The sequence below is a fragment of the Pezoporus occidentalis genome, unplaced genomic scaffold (genome assembly GCF_034315485.1).
Source record: "Pezoporus occidentalis ecotype Australia unplaced genomic scaffold, CSIRO_AGI_Poc_V1 ctg136, whole genome shotgun sequence".
Classification (NCBI taxonomy): Eukaryota; Metazoa; Chordata; class Aves; order Psittaciformes; family Psittacidae; genus Pezoporus; species Pezoporus occidentalis.
The window spans coordinates 110,832-130,388 of record NW_026913168.1 but is presented as its reverse complement, the minus strand read 5'-3'; the positions used below and the strand labels follow the sequence as shown (position 1 = coordinate 130,388).

The 19,557-nt window shown below is 40.9% G+C and overlaps 1 protein-coding gene across 1 annotated transcript in view; it reads right to left on the bottom strand.

Moving 5' to 3' along the window:
• Positions 1-19,557, bottom strand: part of USP6NL (USP6 N-terminal like) — a 72,497-nt gene that overhangs the window by 5,926 nt on the left and 47,014 nt on the right. The window contains 6 exon segments of the mRNA XM_062609302.1: positions 8,161-8,313; positions 11,366-11,465; positions 11,554-11,619; positions 14,243-14,337; positions 17,472-17,592; positions 19,313-19,361. Of these exon segments, the coding sequence (XP_062465286.1) occupies positions 8,161-8,313; positions 11,366-11,465; positions 11,554-11,619; positions 14,243-14,337; positions 17,472-17,592; positions 19,313-19,361 (584 nt within the window).

Genomic DNA, 19,557 nt, shown 5'->3' with positions numbered 1-19,557 from the left:
GTTCAAACTCCTCAGCTCTGAGCATGAAATGATTTTATCTGGATGTTTTTAAGGACATCCAACTGAATCAACAGCACAAACAGATTTTCAAAGTCAGAGTTAATTCTGGACATACCTGTCTGACTGAGGAACAGAGAAACAACTGTGTTTTACCAGAAGTATTTGTGGGACAAGTGCTTTTCTATAGAATCGATGACGTTTACACAACAAGGTTTAAAAGCATTTTAAAACTAGAAGTTGAGACTCACTTTGGCAGTGAGTTTTACAATGACCAAATGTGCCTTTGGCTTCAGATTTTTTCCCAGGCTGGCAGTATTCATGTGAGGTGCAGAACTCTTACTCTCACAGAATCACAGAATGGTTTGGGTTGGAAGGGACCCTAAAGCTCACCCAGTTCCAACCCCTGCCATGGGCAGGGACCCCTTCCACTAGAGCAGCTTGCTCCAAGCCCCTGTGTCCAACCTGCCCTTGAACACTGCCAGGGATGGGGCAGCCACAGCTTCTCTGGGCACCCTGGGCCAGTCTCTACTCCTCCTCCTTCAACAAAACAGGTTCCTACAGAGAGTTTAGTTACTGGCTTTTCGCAAAGACAAACATAACACCTCATCTCAGAATTTACAGAGGTGGGACTACAGGATTCTCTGTTTTTCCTTTAAAAGAAAGGTAGTGATTTATTTGGCTTGTATGCAGCACAGCACAAAATAAGCAAACAACAAAGAAAACAGGGTGAAAAACGGGTGAGGAAGGAGAGAAATGGAAGTAGGAGGAGACACTTCAAGCAAAACAAGAACAATCAGGTGCTTGTTTGCTGCTGTAAACGTGTTACCTGACAGGAAAAGGAGCAAAGCAAATATGAGCAGATCTGATTGTTCCCCAGATTCAAGTCATACTAAAGAAAGTTTTAGTCTCCTGACTTCCTCCTGCTCTAACAAGTCTTGGTCACCACCCAGTGGAAGTCACTCTCAACTACAAGACTCTTACAGATAATTACTTCAGGAGGCACTAACAGCTTCATGCATTGAATAGCAGACATAATTGGAGTAAAGTGCTTTAAGTGCTCTCTCCGGTGAATAACAGTCTAGTCCTTAATTTCAGCACCAGAATACATGCACTTTGACTGCTCTAATGCAATTTTCAAGGATGGTAATGGTCATAAAAACAACTCTTCAAATGACTTCTTGATATTTTGTGTTTATTTTCCATCGGTGACATCCCATCTTACTTCTTCAGTTTACAAGTCCAAGAGAATATTAAAGAAATGTAAGTGCCTGCACTAGAAACTGAAGCTGCTGTCTGGAAGCCTGGCTCTGCTCCTCCTCCTTTATAGGACATCACTAAGGAGTTACTAACATGAAATCTTGCCTGACAGCTTGAAGGTAGAACAAAATGCACTGTCTTCCTGCTGCTGTCTCACTCCTGTAAGTGACAGTACAGAAAACTTAACTTTATAAGCATCTTCATGTAGATGAAAATAGAAACAGCAACAGATTTGGTCATCAACCAGAAGGTGCAGGATGCCAGCTGCGTATCTGTGAGCTGCCCTTGCAAATAAACTTGTTAAAATTAACCACTTTACATCCCTAATTCCACATTTCTTCCAGAAAATACCCTTTCTTCAAAGTGAGTTTAAAATAAGACTATCAACCATGCCTAACATAACTATCTGGACTGTATTTGTAAAAAGCATGCAAGTTTTTAACAGTAAAGATGCTTAAATGATGCAAAGCCAAATCTAAAGCTGCTGAAAATAATATACTAATTATATTAGTTTAATTCCATATACTGATTTCCTTCATCATATTGCAAAGCATTTGTACCACACAAGAAACAAGGCAGAGAAAAAGGTTTAGCTGATTAAAATGTGAGGTGCATTGTCTGAAATAGCTACTTGTGTGCTCTTCAAGCACAAGTGAAAAATCCAAAATTCCTCTTAAACAAAACACACTGAAAAGAGAGAGACCATCAGAGACAGGAAAGTCAAACTGACTCGAGGATTTCTATTGGTTTGGCTGTCAAAAGGCACACTAAAAGCAGAGAACAGACGTTATTAAATAGATTAACAACCTACTATACAATTCTGCACTGTCACTGGTGAGTATTTAAAACAGGCATTCTTTGTACAAAAGATGGTGATGAGAAATGTAATAAAATGTACCTTTAAAGAGCAGACAAACGTTTAAAATCTATGGCAAATACAAGATTCAAACTTCACTAGTTTTCTCTGAACACATAAAAGGCTGGGAGAAATAGAACCGAGTCAGAGTTTAAAGCTGGTGTTATCACACACAAATATAGTTAAGATGATCACAAGGACAAGGGAAGGACCAGATTGACCAATACTGCTTTAAAATTAAAGTACAAGACATTTGTCTCTGATTTAAGGCCTTCTCAGCTGCTGTAAGGTCCATTAAACTTTCAGTCATTAAAAAAGTCCAACGCAGGACTCCTCTGCCACCCCTTTTCAGGGTACCAAAAGGCAGGTGAGAAATTGTCTCAAGAACAGACTCAAGCATTAGACAAACAAACCATTTTCAGCCACATATTTTTGAGTAGAATATGAAACTTTCACTGATAAGCACTTTTATTTATTGAAGTCAGACACTATAAAAAATATATGTATTAATATGTAAATACTTTTTATTAAGCACTGCATTATTTATGTAGCACTACAGGAATAACTTAAAAGCTGGAAATTCTGTTTCTTGTGAGCATTTAAAGAATTTTGCTGCTGTTTTAATAACAGCCAAGGAAATAATCTGCATCAAGGAATTCTGGAGATAATGGTAGATACCATGAAAATTGCTTTCACTATGCTCCAGACATCATCCCTGAATTAAGGAAGATTGTCAGCTCCACATCAGATCTGGCTCCTTAAGAGAATGTAAACAGGAGCCACACAGATATAGATGAGTGCTGTCCCAGAACCTGCGTGGTGCGGACACCCTTCCTCACATTCCAGACAATCCAGAAAATAGAATTTATCTTTTCTACTTAATTTGCTTGAAATGGCAGAGGACATATCATAGAATGGGCTGGGTTGGAAGGGACCTCAAAGCTCATCCAGCTCCAACCCCCTGCCACAGGACAGGGACACCCTCCACTAGAGCAGCTTGCTCCAAGCCCCTGTGTCCAACCTGGCCTTGAACACTGCCAGGGATGGGGCAGCCACAGCTTCTCTGGGCACCCTGTGCCACTGCCTCAGCACCTTCCCAGGGAAGAACATCTTCCTTAGATATAATCCCCCCTGTCAGTTCTGTCAGTTTAAAGCCACCCCCCTTGTCCTGTTAAAAAGTTCCTCTCCAGACTTTCTGTTGGCCCCTTTAGGTACTGGAAGACTGTCACAAGGTCTCACTGGAGCCTTCTCTTCTCCAGGCTGAACAACCCAAACTCTCTCAGCCTGTCTCCATAGCAGAGGTGCTCCAGCCCCCTGAGCACACTTGTGGTCTCCTCTGGACTCACTCAAGCAGATCCACAGTTTCTACCATAGGTTCACCCCAGCCTGCCTCTCCCAGGGCCTGGTCACCAAGCAGCCTGCCAGTGAGAAGTGTGCTTGTCCATACTGTCTCCACAGAGTCACTGGAACAGGGATGCCTACATTGGCTTGGGAGTACAGCACTTAAGGTACAACCTGAAGGTTGCAGTTGCTAAGTACAGGCTATCCTACACTACATTTGTGTGACTAGAAATTACTACAAAGAGAAATGAAATTACAACACATGGTCTGCTTTATGCAAAAATCACCCTACTATTGGGTAAAAACTTCACTGACATCCAAAATTAGCATGATCCCCTTAACATCCATGTTCTGTTTAAGGGTTTTATCAGTGAGAAATTGTTCAACAAAGACCCTTCCTTCCACTCGGCTCTGTAAGGAACAAGAACCTCCTTCATTCAGTGGGAGAAGCCATGGAGGAAGCAAGCCACAGAAAGCTACATCAGGCATAAGCAGACATCCACTTGAAAATAGCACAAAACTTGCTACCTCTTATAATATCCTACTGCAGCTCACCCTACTAGGGCAGGAGAATCTATACAGCCTAACAAAGGATGACAGATGGAAAATTCCACTGAGCTTAATTAGCTCACTGCTGCTCCTGGATGACTGATACTGATGCAACTGTAAAATGGAGATATTTTATTTCTTTTTCCTAAGATGCATTCTTACTTTGGTTTTACTACTTAAAGTTGTAATTGTTGTTCAGTCAATAAAAACACCAAACAAGTACAAGATATGCAGTAATGCTTTGATTTCAGCTGATAAAACTAAAATAGACACTATTTTCTCAGGCTACAGTGGATACTTACATGAAGAGTCTGGCATTTGTTGTATCACTGCATGACATGATAGTTTTGTAAGTTTTACATGAAATCAGAAGAATAACAGTAAAAAGAGACTGAAGGTCGTAAAGATTAGAGTCAGATACATGTATTGGGTTTGCATGGCAAGGTTTTGGTAGCTGGAGAGCTACAGAGGTGGCTTCTGTGAGCAGCTGCTAGAAGCTTCCTCCATGTCCAGCAGAGCCAATGCCAGCAGCTCTATGATGGACCAGCTTCTGAAGAAGCCCGAGCCCCTCAGTGACAGTGATAGAGCCCCTGGGATAACATATTTCAGATGGGGGGAAGAGTTCCTGTGCAGAAGGAACCATAGGTGCAGGAAGCAGTGAGAATATGTGCAAGAAACAGCCTTGCAGACCCCAGGGCCAGTGAAGAAGGAGCAGGAGGAGGTGCTCCAGGCACTGGAGCAGAGGCTCCCCTGAAGCCCAAGTAGGTGCACGTTGGAGCAGGTATCTCCCTGCAGCCTGGGGACGACCAACGCCAGAGCAGGGAGATGCCTGAAGGAGGATGCAACCCTGTGGGAAGCCTGTGCTGGAGCAGGCTCCTGGCAGGACCTGTGGCCCCATGGAGAGAGGAGCCCAAGCTGGAGCAGGTTTGCTGCAGGACTTGTGACCCGATGGGGGATCCACATTGGAGCGGTCTGTTCCTGAAGGACTGCACCCCATGGAAGGGACCCACACTGGAGCAGTTCATACAGAACTGCAGCCCATGGGAAGGACTCATGTTGGAGAAGTTCATGGAGGATTGCCTTCTGTGGGAGGGAGGGAGTCCACGCTGGAGCAGGGGAAGAGTGTGAGGAGTCCTCCCCTGAGGAGGAAGGCGCAGCGGAGACAACATGGGATGAACTGACCACAACCCCCATTCCCTGTCTCTGCACCACTGGAGGGGAGGAGGCAGAGAATTCGGGAGTGAAATTAAACCAGGAAGAAGGAGGTGGGGGGAGAAGATTTTAAGATTTGCTTTTATTTCTCGTTATCCTACTCTCATTTGATTGATAAGAAATTAAGCTAATTTCCCCAAGTCTGTGACACTGATTGCTGAGTGATCTCTCCCTGCCCTTATCCAGACCCACAGATCTTTCTCCCTCCCCTTTCAGCTGAGGAGGGGACTGAGAGTGACTCTGGTGGGCACCTGGTGTCCAACCAGGGTTAACCACCACAACACGTGAGCAAACCAAATGTCCAGAGAATGCTGAGAACCTGTAGGAAAATACTATTGCCTGAAGACAGTGATTAGTAAAACCAAACTGAACAGCAGAGTGGGAAAAGGAAAAAATTACAAATCAAAGGGTTGTGAAATTCCTATGAGCAGCCTCACTCAACTGTACATAGCAGCAGACAAATCAGCTGGATTCCCAAGGATTAGGATGAAGCCATTTTGTATTTATTTTGTGAAAGGTTAAGTAATGTTCCCCTTTACCCTGGCAAAAATACATCACACAAAGAGGATTTCCCAGGCTACTTTGAAATTAAAAAAGGAAAAAGCTCAATTCCTTATCCAGCACCAAAATATACTTCACTTTGGCTTTGCTTTTCCTACTTTAATATTAAATCTCCCTCATCTGTCTTGATAAAATAAATTAGAAGGCATTTTATTGTCACTGATGTTGAGCTATCCAAAACAAAGAACTGGTTTAGTGTGAGGTGTTCCTGCCCATGGCAGGGCAGTTGGAATTGGATGATCTTAAGGTCCTTTCCAACCCAAACTACTCTATGATTCTAACCAACATGGCTCAAACCAAAACCATCTTGTCAGCTAGTCACATCAGAAGTTACACCAAATGTACAAAGTATGAAATCAAGTAACTTGCATTCCACTGCCAAACTACCTTGGCAAGAAGATACATTCTCTACCCTTTGCTGTTGGTCTCCACACAAGAATCTTTGTGTCCCACACTTTCTCTAACTGCACTACAAGCTGGACGGCTCTTATGTGACCTAAAATCTTCTTTAATCTTCTGAGAAAATCCAGAGTGTTTTCAAACAAAACTTAACCTGAAGGCATTTAAAACTGTCCCAAAAGAAAAGCCTTAAACCATCAATAAATTAGGAGCAAACTTCCTGCCTTCAGTTTTTTCTGCATCAAGAAAATTCCTAGTGGATTCTGTATTTTCCACAAAAGCTCTCAACATGAGTTACACGTGTGGGATTTTCTAGGCTGGAAGAGACATTTAACTCCATCACGTAGCAAACTACAAAAGTCCTTCCCAACTCTTGGGCTACCACAGTTTCAAGTGGAAACTCCAAGCTTGTCACTGACGAAGTTTACTTTTCCACATCCAGGAAAAAATTGGCCTGTCTACAAAGTTTTTTGGGACAACCCCCTCAGACATAACCACAGAGGACTCTGTACTTCAAATTTAACAAAAAGCACTCCCATGACCTATTTTCCTTTAATATGATGGAGTGGATTTGATGCTAAAAGACAAAGTTGCTCTCTGATGTATCTGCTCACATCTCATGACCAAGCCTTAGCTGTGACGTGATGTCTGACAAAGCACATGCCTGAAAGTAGAGCTGAAAAGAGCAACTGGCCCTGAAGAGTAAGTGAAGACTGAAACCCAGCTTGTGGAAGAAAAGACAGAGAGAAGGCAGGATGCGAAGCTGCAATAGAAAGGGGAAGCCACTATGCACACAGTAACTTGGAGAACTGCAGACTCACAGTAAATGTAGACGAGAAAGTCTAAGAGTGAGCACGCAAGAAGACAAGAGCAGGAACTAGACTTAGACCTACTGTTGGTGAGAGAAAGCGTGCTGGAGACATGCTCCAGAAAGTGAGAATGAGGGCAAAACAGAGGAATATGAATCAAGAGAAATGGGAAAGCCTGGCAAGCAACCAAGAGGATGGGAAGCAAATGTACAGAAAGTGTCTGTACCCCAGAGGGACAGATCTGCTGAAGAACCATATGAAACAGGCATCTGTTTGTGACTAGTAGCCCTGAAGCAGCCCCATACTGCATGCAATTTAAGCTCTATGGAAACAAGACCAGTGAAATTCATTAATGAAAGCTTCAGGAACAAATTATCACAACAATGCTATATAGACAACCTTTATTCTGATACTTCTTAACTTCTGAAAGCCAACCACAGCAACTTAATCATTTCAAGGTAATTTTCTGCCGTGTTTTTAGAAGTTTGTTTAAAACATAACCTTTCCCAAATGGTATTTTACAATTAGCAAGGATAAAGAAGAAGGACCCTGAATAATCACAAGAAAAATTCTAATTAAAATTTGTGGAGGTAGGGATAGAAAAGATAATAGAATCTTAACACAGGAAGAAAATATCCTATACACGTTTCATAAGTAAGGCCCCAAGAAACCACCATCTCTGCTCTGCAACCTGAAAGCACAAAGCTGAGAAGACAAAGAAAACAATCCAGTTAGACACCCAGAAGGTCTGCCCCTGCAAGCAACGAAATGACGAACAGAAAAAACTATTTAACCTGAACTTTGTTCCATAACTAATCAAACTATAAAACAGTCTGGATCCTCAGACAATGCTGCTGCTTCAAGTAAATTGAGACCTTAATATTTAATCTTCTATTTTTTATAAATCCAAGTTAATATAATGATCAGAACATGGGATGTTTTAAAGCACTTGCCCATTAGTTTACAACCCATAAACAAAACACTGAAAAGGAGCAAACTCATGAAATAAAGGGTGTTGATTTTAAACTGTAAAATAGTTCAGAGGCAAAAACGCCCAAAACCGATGCAGTGATGAAGAGATAAATATTTTTAACAGCGTGAATTAATGCTTAAAACATGGGCAATGTGCAAACAGCTCTACATGTATCTAAATGTACATGTGTACAAATTTCTTACCAGGTACGGGTAAATCCAGCTTTGCTCGTTTCAATTCTGACATAGAATTTTGGAGGTGGTCTACTACATAGTCATCTTCATAGAAGAAATTCTTGGCTAAAGTGCCCTGCAGAAATTCTGCAAGTTCTTCCATTCGTAACTTCATTAGCCGCCCTATACAAGAAAATATTATACATTAAAATATGAACATTGGAAAATGTACTTACAACATCAGATGCTTTTGTTTTCAAAACGGAATGAAAAACGCTTATGAACTAAGCAAACATCACAATTCTACATCAGAAATCTATAAAACGCATTAAAAATTCATTTGCAAACATTAGAATTCTACATCAGAAATCTCTAAAATGCATTAAAAATTCATTTGCAAATAAATACCAGGAAATGTTTTTTTCTTATCACTCCCTACTTAGGACAATGCTTTCCAAGAAGGGGCATCTTCAGAAACTAACTACAAGTCATCCTCCTTCAGCCTTCTTATGTCCAACAGCTTCAGTTCCTTCCTTTTCAGCCTGCATCCTCAATTTACAAGACACTGCTGTAGATCTGTACAACATCCATCATCTCTCTCAATAAGGGCTTTGAAAAGCAATAAAACATTTTGAAAATTGGTATTTACGGTATCCTCATCCACAACTGAATCAACTTCCAATGAAATGATGATGGCACTTCTCGCTTCAGAACCACTGCTTCAGGCTCTCTAAAAATTCAGGTACTTTTTGCTACTTCAATCAAATTCAGGTCGTATTTTGAAAATCGTTTTACAGTTATCAGATTATTTTTCTTTCCCTTTTCACACAGCAGTAAGGCCATGTTTCCCACACAAACTTATATGGCTTGCAAGGCTGCAACTCCATAGCTGTGCAGCTTCTTTAAGCATATGTACAACATCACAAGTTCTAGAATGAACAATTCCCATACATGAGCCATAAAAACTGTTTCTGCACTGTAATAAAAATGCTCCTAGCATGTATTCCACATTGACAGTTTGACTGGATAGTTGTACTATCAACCATAGAATGATTTGGGTTGGAAGGGACCTTAAAGCTCATCCAGTTCCAACCCCCTGCCGTGGACAGGGACACCTTCCACTAGAGCAGCTTGCTCCAAGCCCCTGTGTCCAACCTGGCCTTGAACACTGCCAGGGATGGGGCAGCCACAGCTTCTCTGGGCACCTTGTGCCAGCGCCTCAGCACCCCCACAGGGAAAAACTTCTTCCTGATGTCTAATCTAAATCTCCCCTGTCAGGTTAAAGCCATTCCTCTTGTCCTATCCCTAAAGGCCCTTGTCCAAAGCCCCTCTCCAGATTTCTTCTTGGCCCCTTCAGGCATTGGAGCTGCTCTACGGTCTTCCTGGAGCCTTCTCTTCTCCAGTCTGAGCAAGCCCAGCTCTCAGTCTGTCTCCATAGCGGAGGTTCTCCAGCCCTCTAATGATCTTCACAGCCTCCTCTGGATTTGCTCGAGCAGGTCCACATCCTTCTTGTGTTTTAAGGGTAGACAAGAGCCTGGATAACAGATCAGAACCCATCTTCTGCCAGCTTCTTGCCAGTCCTCTAATCTCTTCTCTTTTGACATAAAACACTCTCAGTGTTCTGATGACGGAGGAGGTTGCCCTGTACTTGCTAACCAAGCAAACCTGCACTGGGACGTTTTCCTCAGGTCTTCCCATAAAAAGACTTGTGAATAAAAAATATTTTGAAGTAGATGTCTATTTGTAAATGAAGAAGAGAAACCAAAATACAAAGCCTAAAAATTTGTTGCTACAAATTTAGTTAAGTACGATAATTTAAAAAGGAACCCCTTTCATTTTTCAAACCCGTTTATGAACAAACTAATGTTTGTTCATAACGTTCATTCACAGCCCAGTGAGACAGTGAGGTAGTATCACCCCAGTTCAAAGAGGGTAAATTAGCAAGCAAATTAAGACCCCAATTCTGCAGGCTCCAAGCAGACCTCTGAATTCACATAAAGGACTTCACTAAGAAAGCCAAAGTCCCAGAATAAGACTGTTCCAAACTCAAAGTACAAGGTATCATCATGAGAAATGCTCGGTGTTATGAGACAATAATTCATCCTCAAAAGCTTTTTGGATCCTTTGGAACCAGGCACAGACAATCCTTCTGTTCAAAATCTCAAATTTCACTTTATCCAAAGGCAAGGGATTGAAGAGGCCACCCAGACAGGCTATAGAAATTCTGATTCTTAATTCTATTCTTGGACAGTAGTATAGAGACACACACACACTGGTGGTTCCCCATTGCTAAGCTGTTTGCTGATAGAGATTCAGGTATTTAGTGGCACACCCTGGATTCTTTATGTGCTTTTATGGTTAGCTTAAATCCTGGAGGGGCTAAAAGGCATTTCCAGATCATGGAACTACGTTCCCCCCCCCACCCCCCACTGTTCAATCAGCAATACTACTTGCCTCATGTCAATGTTTAAATATCTTTCTTACTATAAAATATATTTTTCTTTGGCAATCACATTGTGTGTGGTCTGGCTTGGATGGAGTTACTTTTCCCCACAGCAGTGCTGTGCTTTGCGTTGGTAGCTGGAAAGGTGCTGATAACACACCAGTGGTTTGACTACTGCTGAGCAGTGCTGCCATCAAGACTTCCCTCCAGCAGGCTAGGGATGGGCAAGATCTTGGGAGGGCACACAGCCAGGGCAGCTGACCCCAGCTGACCCAAGGCATATTCCATACCATACGATGTCTGCTCAGGAATGAAAGTTTAGAGGATGGAGGCGGAGAAGGGGGAGCATTCGTTATCATGATGTCTGCTACACCTACTGAAGCCCTGCTTCCTGGGAAGTGGCTGGATATCACCTACTGATGTGAAATAGAGAATAAATCTTTTGTTTTCCTTTGCTTCCATGCCTGGTTTTTGCTTTATTAAACTACCTTTATTTTGACAAACAAGGTTTTTACCTATCTTATTTTCTCCCTCCTTCATCCAGCACAGTACAGGATCGACAGAGCAGCTTGATGGGCATCTGGCACCTACCCAAGGTCAAGCCACCACACACACACACTTTAATAGAGCAAAGACTGAGCTTTTTTGAGCATAAGGAACGAGAAATGCCTGTCAGACACAGTATTAGGCTAATGGGAAACCAAGATTTTCGCACAAGGTCAAGGTACACAAAATAAAATCAAAACCAGCTGAATCTCTGTTTAGCATTCATATGTTTGAGAGATGTCTTACTTTTGTGTAGTTTCAGAATCGTGTAAGACATAGCAGTGAGAATCCGCTCTCCTTCAAGTAGGTAGATATCCCATATCCTGAGGCTTAACGTAAAGGGAGTCTGAAATGACAGAATCAGGCAACACTGTTAAAACAGTCTATTCAAATCACAATTAAAAACAGAAATAGAATATGAAAAGCATACTCACATGACCAAGGAAACAGTGCAAAAACCATTTTGTTGTGTAAAAACCAGTGGATATATCCTGGGAGTCCTGTAAAAAATGCAGAAGTTTAAAATCCAAGTAATTCCAGTACTGCTTTACACTGTCCATAAAAAAACATTTTCACCTTGAAGCCAATGCACCCAATATTCACCATAAAGAATTAATTTAACTCCATGAAACACTGTTACTTCAGTCTAAAAAACACCATTTCTGTCTTTTATAGTTTTCCTCAGCAGCTTCACCACCTGAAGTAACATGCATCTGGAGATGCAGGGGTATTAACACATCTTAGTCTTCCACTCACTTTTTTGGGACGGATGTAGCAGAGAATTAAATCCCCTCTGATGAAATTACATCAACAATCTGCCACAACCAAAGCTCAGGCACTGAGTCCATTCAGTCTTTCATTTCTCTGTAGCAAGGTTGCAATTCATGCTGAAGGTAGAAGGGATTTGTCACAAGGATACCTATCTACTAGAAAGCAGCTTGAAACAGTTGAATTCTTCAAACACAGGACCTAAAACCAGCACTTAGGCTGATAAGGTATTTCATTTCTTAACTAAGGGGCCTCATTTCCCTAGAGCATAGATGGTGCATCTGGTATGCCACCCCTTAAAGGGAGGCTAAAGCTTCTTGGCACTTCCATGGAGCTCTTCAAAGTTCATTGAGGGAGAACTCAAAGAGGAAAAGCTGAAGTAAAAGCCAAAAATTTAAGAAATTCTGCACTTGAACTATGGGATAACACCCTATTTTTCTGCTTGCCACATTCAGCCTTTCCTAAAATTTAAAGTATACAAACACGGAATTAGCAATGGACCAAATCCCTCTGGATCATCTGCAGGCTTTACTTCAATCTTTCAGTGAGGTAAAATGGGTTCATCTAAGAGATACATTCACAGTCAGAAATGAGGAAAAATAAATCTTAGTATAATTGAAATAACCTTTATGACATTTTCATTTTGGGAGTCTTTACAGAAAGCAGACAGAGCAAAAACCACCTTATTCTGAGATTTTTCTAACCTGTAAGAATGGCCATCAGCCTACTGAAAGATAGATATGATGGACCATACCCTTCCCTCATAAAAACCCTGACTGCTATTAAAGTCAATGCCACTAAACCAATTCACACAAAACCAGAAACAAGTTCTGATTTAAACCTGAAATGAAATTCATATAATAAATATATAGAGAGTGAATGTTTTCTGGATCCCTTTAAACAAGCGGCCAAGAACTCCCTCAGAGGGAGCTATCAAAGCCTTCTATTTAAATGAGCTTTTCCAGTTATTAAAGCAACTTCCTACACTTTTCTGAAACTGTCTCTACCAACCAACCCATGTGAGGTGGGGGGACATGAGGGATGGGGACAGATGGCAGAATAAAACAGTTCTTGGTCATTAAATGTAGTAATAAGAGGTATACAAGCAATATACAAAATACAGTAACGTGCCACCTCAGGCTGTAGCACCTCAATCATGTATAATTATTCTGGGAGTTTCAGAAAGTGCCTTTTGCCATTTCCTGTTAAACCACTCAGTCTTCTTGGGATTATTCTAGACTTTGTTCCTGAAATGTGATAACCTCAAAAATGAGAGTAAGACTGCATTTCTAAACAAGAATCATCACTTTGTAACTGTACTGGAAAAACTAAATCCAAAACTTACAGAGTCCAGGTTGTAAAAGAACTTGCCTTGGTATTTTCCCTTTTTTATGTTTTAGCAATATGACAAGATCACCTTGCATGACTAATTTTGACTCAGCCTTTTAATAGAGGAGTGGTTTGGGTTTTTCTCCTAACCAGATCTGCCTAGTTCCATGTTATAAACAGGTCTTACAGCATGTTGGTAAAAAAAAAAAAGACATTAAGTTCTACTTTATAACACAACTGGCACACATTAGATGCAATTCATCATTGCCAGGGTGCTGGTCTGATCCCACATTGTCTTACTTTTGTAAGGAGATAAATGCACTAAACAGAAAATAGTACAGTCCTGGAAAGGTAGCAGTCACTCTTCAAAGATGTTGCTGCAACTGAGCATCTCTTACACTACCTTTTAAGACTTGAACATGGATTCTGACAGAACCAATGCTGATTGTAAAAGCAAATTCTTGACTACTGGAACAGCATTTTTTTCCGATCAGAAAAAGAACGTGGAATAAATACAGCTGATGTTAGCAATACAGAGCGTATTACTTCCTATTTAAGAGCATTAGAAGAGATAACATTTAGCTTCATGAAAATCCTACTGTGTAGGTGCAAATATCAAAACTCTCTTATAAAGGCTATTTTTTATAAACAGAGATTAAAACTTGTTGGTTGCAAAACCACCTCTGTCCAGAGATGAGCCAGAGGGCTCTACATACGATAAACTCTTGCTTCAATGTTTTAGCATCAGCTTGCTATCCAGCAGTTTGCACAAGGCCATGCAGAAGGTCAGCATATTTTCAGAGGTGAAAAGTGACATGGATACCCAGTTTAATTACTCTTAGGAGTAACTCTGTCAAGGTGCACCATAACTTGGTCTATAAAGACAACAACAGCACTTCTGCCCCTTCTGTTTTGCACGTTTTTTTCTGAGGTTTGAGGCATTCTTAACCTGGTGGGTTAACCCGAAGTGAAACAAGGCAGCAGGCTGTAAATAGGAATTGCTTTTATTGTGCTGTAAATACTTACCAAATGCTCCTTAAGTTTGGTCAGAAATTTTGTCAGTACTTTGTCGTGATGCTCTTGATACCTCAACAGTTTTGGGAAACCAGGAACAAAAAAACCTAAGAAAAGAAGTTGACCATGTAACGGGTATATGTACTATAAAAATGATATTAAAAATGCATTCAGAGCCCCAAGAACATCATTCTTCTATAAGGCCACTGAATCTGAACAGGTATTCAGCAAAATACTATGAAGTCCTCATATGGATATGCACATAACTCTTGCCTCAGTGACTACAGCAAAATACCAATGCATTCCCTTAGTGACTACTATTAGATTAATGATGCTTGAGGACAGCAAATCCACCAGTCCTGTGTTAGTCTACCCATTCTAATACCCAGGGGAAACCAAAGTTTTAATTACTCTTTAAAAACACAGAATTACAACCAACTTTTAAGAGCAAAGAGACATAAATCAGGATTATGCCCAGCAAATTCATGCTAGAGGGACAAACAGCATAGGCAGTTACTAGAACTGTCTGCACTGAAGATCATAAACATGACAAGAGGGATATTCTACCAAGATAAATATAATGAATATGTAGTATAAAGACTGTGCGCTCACACAACTGAAACTAAGGGCATATAAAAAATACCAAGTAGTTTTAGTGATCACAAGCTGGAAAAGGAACGGGCTGAGATCCCCTTACAACTGAGCTATCAGCACAGCTAAAGGCTCAGAGCAAGCATATAACACTAGCCAAAAAACCTTGAGATGTAAAGGAAAGCTAGCACAGCTACCCAGCAGGAAAAGGAACCACTCAGAGAAGGTCCTTCGGAAAGCTGAAGCTGTGTTCAGATCAGAGATGCTCCAACACTGGCAGTACAACCATGTGAGAGAACAAGCCTCCCCCCGAGAAAGCAACTTCCCAAAGGCATTAAAAAATACTAATAGATCTATTTGTAAACCCCTTGGAAGCAGAAAACCTGACAGAGAGTTTGTAAGTTCAACAGTCTGTGAAGATTTTTACAAGTGCTCAGTTTACAAGTTTACTAAAACCAAGTTTGTGCATGGAAACCACTGGGGAGGGTCCAGAACACTAAACAGCTCTAGAACTCAAAGACCAAGTAGCTGAAACATGCATTATGTGAAACCTCTTGCTTAAAACACCAGGAGTCTGGGAAGTGGCTGACATGACATCAGCTTTTCTTCCTCACCAGCTACCAGATGAACCCTCTTATTCATTACAGCAAGGTGAAAGGATGCCTACAGAAATCAGCCTGAGAAATCCGTGTTAAGAGCTCTCCAGTAGCACCACACTCTAAGGTCCAAAGGGGACACTGACAAAACACAAAGACATAAAATCTGGAATGAGTTTTAAAATCCTGTTTGCAGTCTATGGCATCTTAAAAAGGCACCTATACCTATGTGAAGCTCCCACGTATCAAAACCAGAGTTGGTATATAAGAAGTTGATTTAGATTTACTCCCCAAAATCTTCTATGACCTTTGAGGATTTCAACATTCCACACAGTTGTAATTGTATAGTTCCTGATTATTATTAAATATATGGGGTAAGATGCTTTCTGTCGGTGTTATCATTGTGGAAAGCTTTGAGCAAGCATTTGACTCCTGATGGATTTAAAGCTTCACTAAAGACACAGACCCTCACGCCAGGTTGCACCTTTTTGTTTTTGAAGGCAATATCTTTGCAGAAGTATAAACAGGAAAATGACCAACTAGCACTTTGCCTAGCATGTGGAGAACACCCAAGAACACAGGATGCTAAAGGCTGGGCAGAGAAGAGATTCAGAGCAGTCCTGTGGAGAAGGACTTGGGGGTGTTGGTCGATGAGAAAATGAACATGAGCCGGCTTCAGTGTGCGCTCACAGCCCAGAAACCAACCGTATCCTGGGCTGCATCAAAAGGAGCGTGACCAGCAGGGCGAAGGAAGGTGATCCTGCCCCTCTGCTCTGCTCTTGTGAGACTTCACCTGGAGCATTGTGTGCAGTTCTGGTGTCCTCAACATAAAAAGGACATGGAACTGTTGGAACAAGTCCAGAGGAGGCCACGAGGATGATCAGGGACTGGAGCACCTCCTGTATGAAGACAGGCTGAGAAAGTTGGGGCTGTTCAGCCTGGAGAAGAGAAGGCTGCGTGGAGACCTCATAGCAGCCTTCCAGTATCTGAAGGGGGCCTATAGGGAGGCTGGGGAGGGACTCTTCATTAAGGACTGCAATAATACAACAAGGAGTAATGGGTTTAAACTTAAACAGGAAATTCAGGTTAGAAATAAGGAAGAAGTTCCTTACTGTGAGGGTGATAAGGCAACTGGAACAGGTTGTCCAAGGAAGTTGTGAGTGCTCAATTTAATGGCAATGTTCAAGGCCAGGTTGGACAGGGCCTGAAGCAACCTGGTCTAGTGAGAGGTTTCCCTCCCCATGGCAGGGTGGCAGGAACTGGATGATATTAAGGTCCTTTCCAACCCAAACCATTCTATGATTCCATGAAAAGCCAGGGAAGGAATGTATCACCATATTAGAAAGTTTTAAGCAAGTAAAAGGAGTTAGTTCTTGCTGAAAATTTCCTAAAAAGCCCAAAATCTACTTTTCTGGCTTCCAAGAACTACAGCTTTTCTGAATTACCACACCACTAACATCTACAAAAGATGCTGGAATTCCTGGAGTTTTTCCATACCAGGAGCCATGGAACATGCACAGATCATACTAAATTTGGCATAGAAAGAGAGAACTACCAATGACATCAAAGTAAAAAGACCATGAGAGCAGGAAATGCTGTGCAAGGCAGAGATAAAACCATGGAAGCTGAAGTTAATACTAGATACAAGTGCATTTTTAACTACAGATTCCTGTCCTACTGAATGACAGCACAACTGCAGTATTTAATACATTCTAACACATTATTTAACACATTCTAACACATACTAGGTTTCCACTACTATTTTATTGCTATACAAATCCCTACACAACCAGCTTTCAATTGGTTACATTCCCTAAGAAATTAAGAGGAAAGGAAACCATCTGGTTTTCATTAAGAACTATCTGAAAGATATCACACGTAAAAACAATTACAATACCATTATGGGTAAAAGGTCTAATAATATCCAATAGTTCCCCAGTATAAAGACTCCATTATGCCTTATTTTGACTATACAGACAGAAAAGCATAGTTCCATTTTCAAATAATTTATGACTTGAAACCTAACATATACCAAATGACAGGAAACTCCATACCATGCATGGCATGCTTTGGACCAGAGAAAAGCTTCACCAAGGCCCAGAAGGCATCTTCTTCATTCATGTACATAAGGAGTAAAGCTGTGATCTGGCTCATTCCCTGACAATATCCAACTTCCTGAAAATCAGACAGTGAAACATTACAACACTGAAAACAAAAGCCTTATAACCATGAGCTCTCAGTTCTTCCTTCACCTGGTGGAAGAAAGAGGATGCCTGACTTAATGGTGTAAGTTCCCTAATTATGACACCACCAAACACACTTAACATTGAAGTATTTACAACACTGATAGATAGAAGGAATTATTCACAACCCTTCAACTGAAAAGTAAATGGAAATCTTGATGGTTCATTTGAACTTTTTACTGATGCACAAGCCCCTTGTCAGTACTAATAATACCAAATAACTGTATCTTGCTGTCCAATTGGATGTGTTTTAGTTGTAATTCAAGGGAGGCCTGGGGAGAAGAGCTCTTGCTTTGTTTGGCTTTACAGTCAGGGCACCATCTGACAAACACAAGACTTTTCTAGAGTGACCTGTAACTATAAATCTGCTCAAGTTTAGCAGCCCATAGCAAGCAGATGTAATAAACCTGAAGAAAAAAAACCTTTATTGTTCCAAACCTGAATTTGGGTATTTCCTCTGCCATTAATTTCTACTTTTGTGGCAGGAATCAAATGTCACTGTCATTTAGCTGCTCAGCTAACCCCACTGATAACAACTGAGCCTACGTCCTCACAAATACTTGGATTAAGTTTCTTCAGGTTGACAAGTTCTTAGCAGAATTCTGCTCTAGAGATAAAATCAAAGCATAAGAGGAAAAATGCAACATTAAGTGCAAAATAAAAACCTCACCGCAGTATTCTCATCATTACACTTTAACAGCTGATGATACACAGTATTTTTCAAGCAAATTGATACTAGTCCAATTTTATAGGACATATATAGAGGTTCTTCCAGAGTTTTACTTCTCAGTGAGTCAAGGCTGCTTGCAAAGAAAAGCATATGACAACGTAACAAGTGGAAGACAACAAACTCTAGCCTTTTATGGGCCAACAAATGTGAGGAGACAGAAGCTGAAACAGGACAGAAATGTTCTATCCCCTGGACCTTTTAAAAATGGAACAGTGCTGTTTAGAGTAACTGCTTGATTCTGCTTTCTTCTTAACTTTACATGCTTTTCCATTGAATTGGAGGGAGCTGCTGCTGGTTAGAAAATGAAAGACGCACAAAAATGATTCAAAAGGGCACAAGGAATGAGAGGATAGTGCATTAAAACCACAGTTAAATGGGGACATGACAGGATTTCTGTTTCTTCTACTTTTAGCATGCAGACAAAAAACATTACAAAACACCTACATTTCTAACCCTTATGTCTGGAAAACATCACTCTAACAAACCCTCATCCAGGACTGCAGCCAACACCAAGGGCTTAAGTAAAGAAGATGCAGTCTTTAAAATCATTCTGCATTTGTTATACCCCCTCCAGGTTATGAAATATGCCTGTTTACTCCAACACACATCTTTCTGCAGTGTCTTCCTTCCCATTATTCAAATAGACGGGAAGCATTTAATGAAATGGGAGGAAAATAACAGCAGTTAAAAGTCCAGCGCAGCACAAACTCATGATTCCTATTAGACACTATACTTAGTTTCAGTTGACCTGTATGCACAGTTCAGTCTGTCCAGTAAGATACTCACAATGCGGGTGAGGCGCCAGCACAAGTTGCCCAGAGAAGCTGTGGCTGCCCCATCCCTGGCAGTGTTCAAGGCCAGGTTGTACATAGGGGCTTGGAGCAAGAGAAACTACATTTAAGTGTGAAGGTACACAACTTACCGTATTATATATGGAATATGCAGCTAAAACATGGAATAAAGATTGTTGCCTGTAGAAATAAGAGTAGAAAAGGAAAACATTATAATATTGTCTTTTGTAAGAAGAGACAGACATAAAAGTAGGGAACTTTTATTTGTCTAGCAATACAGAACAAGATTAACCACACCTTACAAAGATAAAGGTTCTGATTTCAAACCAACACAATATTTAGCACTTTTCTGATGTTTTATATGCTGGAAGGTTTA